Here is an 8,107-nt window from a genome sequence, read left to right as displayed (position 1 = left end):
AACCCTAGATCCGTGGATACCTCCCACCTTTCATGATGGCTCCTGTGGAGCTGGAGCCAAGTCCCAGGGAGCTTTATGCCCATGACAAAACCGAAATAAACTGGCCCTGTCTGGGAGAGGAGAGGATCCACCCCAAAGCTGTAAAATTAGAGCTCAGCCACTGTTAGGATGGACAGAGCAGGAGCAAGAACTGCAGGCAAATGGGGTCTGCAACTGCCAGACCATCCCCCTCCAGTCACAGCAGCACAACCCATTGTTACCCCTGTTTGTACCCTCCCCACAAGGGCAGCGCTGCTGGCCACACAGGACCCCACTTGTCTGTGGTACTTAATTTTATTGGTATAAAAGCCCACTGTGGATAAAACTGCCTTTTCAGCCCAATGGCTGTTTCTCCCTCCCAGCCCTGTGGCACAGAACCAGGGCTGGTACCCGCCTGAAAATCCCCAAGAACAGGAGAGGGCAATGATCCATTGGAATGGTCCCTTGAACCCCCTCCTAAATCTGTGCCGGCAACAGCTGTGGCATTGCATCTCCTCCCAAGCCCTCCACCTCCCTCCATGCCCACTGGGTCCTTTGGATACTGTCTTTTTCCCTCTCCTCCTCCCATCCTGCATGGTGTCAGTACCCACGGGTCCCCCCGCACCATCCTGCTGCACCAAGATGCGAGCTGAGCCCTGCCAGGGCTGTGGCTCCTGGGGCAGCAGGACTGGGCAGGAAGGTGGAGAAAGGAGCACTACAGCAGTCAGCCACGACCCAGGGCACGGCAGCACTTTGCAAAGCCCCTTCCTCCACCCTGCAGCGAGGAGCAATGCGGGCCCCCTGCCCTGGCATGGGGGGCAGCACATCTGTGGCAGCGGGGGGAGAAGCGATGGGTTTCTTTGGGCTCAAGCCTCCGGCAGTCACAGGCAGGCTAACTGGGGCTGAGCTCACAGCAGGGCCAGCAAAGTTGGGTCCCCCAAAACGGAGGTGTTTTATGGGGACTCCCAAAGGGGCATTGGAGTGAGCCAGTCTCAGCCACACCGGTTGGCTGGCTGCTACAGCTGGACCCCGGTGCCTGCTCCACCAGGGCTGGCCAGGGTCCCCCAGTCCAGGAGAAAAGATATTGCAAAGAAGGTGATGCCCGATCCTGCCGCCAGGATGGGAGGGGAGGGGAGGGGTGACTGGGGACTGGAACATCCTGCAGGGCCTCAGGATCCTGGTTGGGGGCTGGCTCCACTCCGTAAACCTGCAGGAAGCAAGAAGAGAAACAGTGAGTTTTCACCAAACTCTACCCTACTTCTCCCAGGAGAGGCAGCAACCTGAGCATGGCCTCAAAAACCACCCGATCCTCTGGTCTAGGAGACAAGGGGATGATGCCCTTGCTCGAGCCATTGGGACAACCTCTCACCATCCCAGCACCAGTCCTGGTACCCCATGAGACCCAAAGTGTCCCCCACCCCTCTTCTGGAGCAGCACTTACAGAGCAGGAAGCGCCGCAGGTTCTGCGCAGATCCCCCCGAGAGTAGGTAAGCCCAGGCAGCGGCAGCAGCCATCAGCAGGTAGGAGGGCACCAGGCTGCCCACGTACAGGGGGTTGCAAAACGACTGCAGAGAGGCACAAGAGAAGGGTGAGCAGGCAGGAGACGACAGGGACAGGTGTGGCAGTGTCATCACCTCAGTGAATGGAGTGGGACAGGTGGCAGCAACCCCAGGATTTGGTTTGTGAAGGGCCAGCTCCTCTTCTAGTGCCAAAGGCTATTTCCTTCCAGCACAGGGACCCGTACTCTGAATACAGGTCCCAGCACAGAGTCCTGTTCCCAGTTACTCACCAACCCCGAAACAGTGAGATGCATGATAACGACTGCTGCGATCTCCCACCAGCGCCGGTGCTCGCAGCCATGAAAGAAGAGGATCCCCCAGAAGGTGTGAAGGAAAATCAGCACCATGGTCATAAAAGCTGCAGGGAGAAGCAGAGGTGTCACCAGGGAATCACCCACTTGACCTAGCCTGCAGACTTGGGGAAGGGATGATCAGTACAGGGGAGGTAGAGAAACAGCTTGGATGGACTGGGAGGTGCTGGGTCAGACTCCACGTGTGGAGACATGAAAAGAAGAGCAGGGAGGGTCACAGGGAACGGCAAGAAGGGTCTGCCACAGAGATATGTGACAGGGGACTATAAGGGTCTCAGGTAGGTGAGGGTGGAGCATGGACAAGACAACATAAGAGGGGAAAGCTCCAGGACCTCATCTGCTGCCTCTGAGGAGGGGCAGATGTGAGCGAAGGGTGCCAGTTACTCACCTGAGGTCAGGAAATACAGCTGTGAATCCCCATGGATGCCCACAGTGCCAGGCCCTAACGCGTCTGCCAGGAGATTGATCATGGAGAAGGCGCCGCTCATGAGACCAAAGCCCACGCCAGCCACTGCCGGGACAGGGACACTGTTAAGCTCTGAACCTCCCAAGGGTCACCCCACACACCTGTGAGCGAGCTTTGGCAGGAGCAATCTCCCTTTGCTCCCAGCACCATGCTCAGCCCTGCCCAACCTTGACCCCTGCCCCATGGTCAGGGTGCTCTACTCTGCACAGCACTCACCATATGCCATTTGCTGAATGGAAATGGGGGAGCAGCCGTCCTCACTGAGGGCCACCAGCCCCTCAATGGCCTTCCTGTGGAGTGAGAGCACACTGGAGCCCAGCACAGCCAAGCCACTTCCCGAGGCACGGTGCACTGTTCACTCTGCACCATACCACCTTCCTGGCAACACCCTGAGCAACACCCACCATGGAGACTGTCCGTGTGACTGTACCAGCAGACAAACCGGGCATGCGAAAATCATGTGAGGCCACATAGAAAGATTTTCCACAGAGGAATGTGGGTGCCAGCCAGCCCAGCAGAGCAGGGCTGGTGTGAGCAAGACATTGGGTGTAAGGCAAGCAGCACCCCCACATGGAAAGCAGCCCCACTGCAGGTGTGGGAGCCTGTACCTGATCTCCACACTTAAAGAAGATGTTGACTAACAATGGAGGAAGTGCAGGAAGAGCTCGAAGAGTTAGAAAAATTCAAAGGGGAGAGAAGCTGTGAGAGGAGAGGCTTCATAATTTGTGCCAACTAGAGGTGTGACAGGTAAGGAGGGTGCCAGGCAGGTCCTCAGCCTAGGGAGGACAGCAGTGCTTGGGACCGGAGATCCGCAAGGCAAAGGAAACGCAGTGGTTTTATGTCAGAGGCTGCTCCATGGAGCTCTGCTACCCTCTGCCTGCCTGCCTCCGGCAGTGCCCTGCCGCAGGGAGCCTGCCGACACAGCTCCCCTCCAGCATTCTCCCAGGAAGAGCAGGGAGTAGGAAGGACACCTCCCTGTGCCTGCCTGCCTGCCCAGCCCCAGCACAGTGTCCATCCACAGGACAGGGTGCAGCATGTACTCCCCTGGCAGCAAAAACCCTTGCACTCTAAGACAATGGAATCAGGAAGGCTGGAAGCTATCCAGGCTGCTCTGAGCTGGTGACCCGGCCTGGTCAGGGCACCAGATCCTCCAGACCTTAGAGCTGCTCTGCCCCATCACCTGAGACCCACTAAGGCAAACACATGGAAACAGGTGCCACCCATGTGCTCATGGTAAGCACTGAGGCAGCTTCCTGCCAACTTGACACTGCCCCCAGTCCAGCAGCTCACAGGTGAAATCTGGCACCACCACAGCTGGGAAGACCATCCAGCAGCGCTGGCACAGTGTGGGAGATGCCGTTACCTGAGGAGCTTGTAGTATAGGAAGCGGAAGGCCTCCTGCAGCAGCACAGAGAACATCACCCCAAAAATCAGGAGCCCCTTCTGCAGCCGCTCATCCTGGGGGTCGCTGGCTTTCACTGCGATAAACCAGATGAGGGATGAGAGCAGCAGTGACACCAGCCAGAAGAAAGCCCTGTAAGAGACAGAGCTTGCTGGCACCGGTGCTGTGCCAGAGCCCCTGCCGTGCTGAGACTGGCACTGGCAGCTGTGCCCCAGCCTTGCCCACTCTCCAACCAGCACCAGTGCCACTCTGGTACTGGTGCTGGGCAGGTGGCACCTGTATGGGTCTCACTGCTGTGCTGTGCATGCACATCTGCCCCACTCGTCACCAAAACTGGCACCAGTGCCCCTGTCGTGCCCACAGCAGTACCAGCACCCGTGCCAGGCTCATATCCATGGCAGTACCACTTCCAGTACCACATCCTTCTGGTCCCACAGTGGTACTGGTATCAGTTTCCCAGATGCACACACACACCAGTACCATTACCAACCATACACTGGCACTTGTTCTTGTGTCTACAATGTGCTGTGACAGTAAGAGAAACAATATTGGTGCTCCTGTCATGCAAGCAACAGCACCAGCACAGGTACTGGTGACTCCAGTGAGCCCACAACAGCACCAGCACGGGTACTGGTGACTCCAGTGAGCCCACAACAGCACCAGCACGGGTACTGGTGACTCCAGTGAGCCCACAACAGCACCAGCACGGGTACTGGTGACTCCAGTGAGCCCACAACAGCACCAGCACGGGTACTGGTGACTCCAGTGAGCCCACAACAGCACCAGCACGGGTACTGGTGACTCCAGTGAGCCCACAACAGCACCAGCACGGGTACTGGTGACTCCAGTGAGCCCACAACAGCACCAGCACGGGTACTGGTGACTCCAGTGAGCCCACAACAGCACCAGCACGGGTACTGGTGACTCCAGTGAGCCCACAACAGCACCAGCACGGGTACTGGTGACTCCAGTGAGCCCACAACAGCACCAGCACGGGTACTGGTGACTCCAGTGAGCCCACAACAGCACCAGCACGGGTACTGGTGACTCCAGTGAGCCCACAACAGCACCAGCACGGGTACTGGTGACTCCAGTGAGCCCACAACAGCACCAGCACGGGTACTGGTGACTCCAGTGAGCCCACAACAGCACCAGCACGGGTACTGGTGACTCCAGTGAGCCCACAACAGCACCAGCACGGGTACTGGTGCGCCTGCTGCAGCCACGACGGTGCCTCAGCCAGCACCAGTCACATGCCTATCACACCCCTGATGCCACCACCACCCTGTCACACCCATACCGGTACCAGCACTCCTGTCACGCCCATACCGTACCAGCACGGTCATTGGTACCAGCTCCCCTGTCCCGACCACAGTGATCGTGTTGAGCCACTGGGACCAGCAGCCCATTACATCCGAACTGGGACCAGCACCAGCAGCAGAATCAGTGCCCCCACCACGATCGCTCTGGTAACAGCACCGGAGCTGGTCCCGGCGCCCCGCCACGCCCACACCGCTCCCGGAGCCGATCCTGGTCCCACAGCACGGCAGCACCAGAGCCCCCATCGCTGACTGACCCGGCGATGAGGATGATGATGCGGAGCGGGTCGCGGGCGATGGTGAAGATGAAGAGGCCGAAGGCGGGCCCGAAGGCGATGAAGGTGCACCCGAAGAAGACGGCGAGCGTCATTTCGGCGGGAGCGGGGACACGGGACCGGGGTCGGACCCGGAGCTCGGACCGGACGGGCCCCGCGGCCCCTTCCCCCTCCGCCGCCCTTCCGGGGCCGATGACGTCACACGTGCGCGCGCCGCCGCCGCCGGAAGCGGCGTCCCGGGGCGGGCCCAGGCCCGTCAGTCACGGCAGGGGTTGGATGCCGGGAGAGGCCCGGGCGGAGGGCTCCGGCGCCGGGACGGCTCCCCAGGGAAGGGGTCGCGGCACCAGCCTGGCGGAGCTCAAGAAGCGTCTGGTGAACGCTCTCCGGCGCACGGTGTGACCCCTGGGGGGTGCTGCGCAGGAGCAGGAGCTGGACTCCCGTGTCCCCGTGGGTCCCTCCCAGCCTGGCACGTCCCGTGGTCCTGTGGGGACGCAGCCTTCGCCCAGGGGAGCTTGGCCTTGTCCCCACGGCCACCCCGTGAGTGGGGCCCTGCGCGGCCCCCCAGGAGCAGGGGCTGGGCGAGGTGTGCAGGCTGTCTCACCCTCAGTGGTTCTGTGTTCCCTCCGCTTGGGACCTCCAGTCCAACCCCATTTCCACGAGATTGACACGGAAAGGCTCTTGAGGGCACTTCCCACTTAAAACAGACACCCACACCCCAACACACACCCTTTCTGCCTGCAGGAGACTTTGGTCAGGGGCGCTGGGTGTAGAGTTCTGCTGAACCGGCGGAAACACTGCGCCCATGCCAGTCTTGGCACACATGCAGCAAGGTCAGAGGGGGCTTCTGAGGGGTCTGGAAAGGCTGTTGTTACATCATGGAAAACAGGCCCTGTTTGTAAGAGGTACAATTTACAGCAGAGCACTCCAGTGTGGAGTACAGAGGGCTCTCCTGAAGCAGGGAAATCCCAGGGGAGCAGTGAGATGTGGATCCTGGCATATCCCCACCAGCTCATGGGCTTGCCAGCAAGTTGGTAGCTGGAAGTGGGAATCACAGGATCTTTTCCACTTGTTCCAGGGACATGACTGATATTTGGCTTGATCGCCAGGGTTTACAAAGCCAAGTCGTGCCCCCAGCACAAGAGATCCCAGAGGAGGAGAGAGTGGAATAGTTTTGTCCCTGCCTAAAGATTTCATAACTCTGGAAAACAGCCCAGAGTCAGCCCACCTGGCCCAGAGGAAGTCACATCTCACTCTGTAAGCCAGGGACATCGACTTACAACCCCTGTGTTACTTACAGTTACAGCCCCAGAGGTTCTGCCTGCTTGGCCAAGGGAGCCTCTGGGAGCTTGCTCCTGGGTGAGGACGGCCAGGACCCACTGAGGGGTGGAGATGAAGGCTGGGGCTTGCCAGCTGGGAGATGCGGCTCTGGAGGCTGCAACATCAGGGAGGATGGGTCACAGCAGGAGGTGTCACCAGGGACATCACCAGGCTGCACCAGCCCACCACACCTGGATTCTGGTCACCAGTGAGTGTGCATGCAGAGGAATGCTGGGCTAGATAGGGATGGGGGCAATGCCCAGGGCATTTCTAATGAGAAGAAACACAAGTGCCTCAGGGCAGGACAGGCCACAGAACTGTGCTTGGGGCTGGAAGAGGAGCTTAGGGCTCTCAATGGTGGTAGGTGCTCAGAAAGGCTTTGGGGACATCCTGGGTGTCCCCAGCCCCTTGCTGCCTCCCACCCAGACCTGATAAGCTCCCTTTCCATCCATCAGGCCTTGGATCCAAGAGCTGGCTCTGCCAACCATCCAGCCCAGACTGCAGCACTATGACCAGGCCAACATGGACACTGCCAAATGGATAGAAGAGTGTGAGGAATATCTGCATCATGAGATGACTTGGCTGCTGCAGGTGATAGAGGGGAAGAGGGGCACCATGGAAGCCCCACTTCTTTCTGCAGTGCAGCAGCAGTGGCTGTTTTAAGGTGCTGTGTCGGCCCTCGTCCTGGTCACTGTGAGCTGCTGGCTGGACAGACAAAGGAAGCCTGCCTCTGCCAGCTGCAGGGAGCAGGAAAGCTCCAGCAGCAAGAAGGAGGACAAGGGCCAGAAGAAGTTCAAAGGTGCCCACAATGGTCTGAGATGTTTGTGATAACCCCATCCATCACCAATGGAAACATTCAAGCTGAGGCTGGATGAGGCTGTGAGTAACATGATTTAGTTGAGTGTGCTCCTCCTCACTGTGGCAACGATCTTTAGCTATCCCTTCTGACCCCAGCTATTCTGTGATTCTAAAGCAGGACCTGCCCAGCACTTGAAGCATGGACCAGTGTGATAGAATCAAGACCAGTAATTTTATCATCTTCTAAGGTAATACTATGAAGTTCACCAAAATTATGTTCCTAGCCCAATCCACAAAGACAATAAACATCAACATAGGGAAGACATCCTGCAAGAAAGGCATTCGCATAACAGAACCCTCATAACAAGTGTTTTTAAATTTATTTTCTTTTGCTCTGAAAGGCAGTAAATCAACATTGTCACCAACAACTGCTAAACCAATGCAATGAATTGTCCCCAAGAGTCCCTTTCTGCCTGTCACCCTGTTGTAGGCCTGTCTTGCAACAGAGATACTCCACTGCTGATCCCAGATCCCCTGAGCCAGTGGTGCAGAGGCCACATGTCCTCCTGTACTGCACACTCCACTCTCACAGGCAGCATAGCCCCAAGCGCTGCATATGGGGCATGCTCATACAAAATTGAG

General features: G+C 58.2%; 1 protein-coding gene across 1 annotated transcript; it reads right to left on the bottom strand.

Moving 5' to 3' along the window:
- Nucleotides 1-314: 314 nt before the first annotated feature.
- Nucleotides 315-5,549, bottom strand: LOC137464802 (gamma-secretase subunit Aph-1b-like). Its single transcript, XM_068176341.1, has 7 exons — nucleotides 5,333-5,549; nucleotides 3,718-3,888; nucleotides 2,571-2,644; nucleotides 2,277-2,399; nucleotides 1,808-1,935; nucleotides 1,460-1,583; nucleotides 315-1,225 (listed from the first exon to the last, which is right to left on the bottom strand). The coding sequence occupies exons 1-7, from the start codon at nucleotides 5,443-5,445 to the stop codon at nucleotides 1,188-1,190; spliced, it is 771 nt and encodes a 256-aa protein (XP_068032442.1). The 5' UTR covers nucleotides 5,446-5,549; the 3' UTR covers nucleotides 315-1,187.
- Nucleotides 5,550-8,107: the final 2,558 nt, after the last annotated feature.

This window comes from Anomalospiza imberbis, chromosome Z, assembly GCF_031753505.1.
Source record: "Anomalospiza imberbis isolate Cuckoo-Finch-1a 21T00152 chromosome Z, ASM3175350v1, whole genome shotgun sequence".
Classification (NCBI taxonomy): domain Eukaryota; kingdom Metazoa; phylum Chordata; class Aves; order Passeriformes; family Viduidae; genus Anomalospiza; species Anomalospiza imberbis.
This window is presented reverse-complemented; position numbering and strand designations above follow the sequence as displayed.

What these genes read in the sequence shown, in the direction of transcription:
- LOC137464802 (XM_068176341.1), bottom strand. Translation starts at nt 5,445, where the DNA reads ATGACGCTCGCCGTCTTCTTCGGGTGCACCTTCATCGCCTTCGGGCCC. An exon ending in CTATACTACAAGCTCCTCAG is followed by an intron (nt 2,645 to 3,717) that starts GTAACGGCATCT and finishes CTCACTCCACAG; the next exon opens with GAAGGCCATTGAGGGGCTGG. An exon ending in GCTGTATTTCCTGACCTCAG is followed by an intron (nt 1,936 to 2,276) that starts GTGAGTAACTGG and finishes TTCTCCCTGCAG; the next exon opens with CTTTTATGACCATGGTGCTG.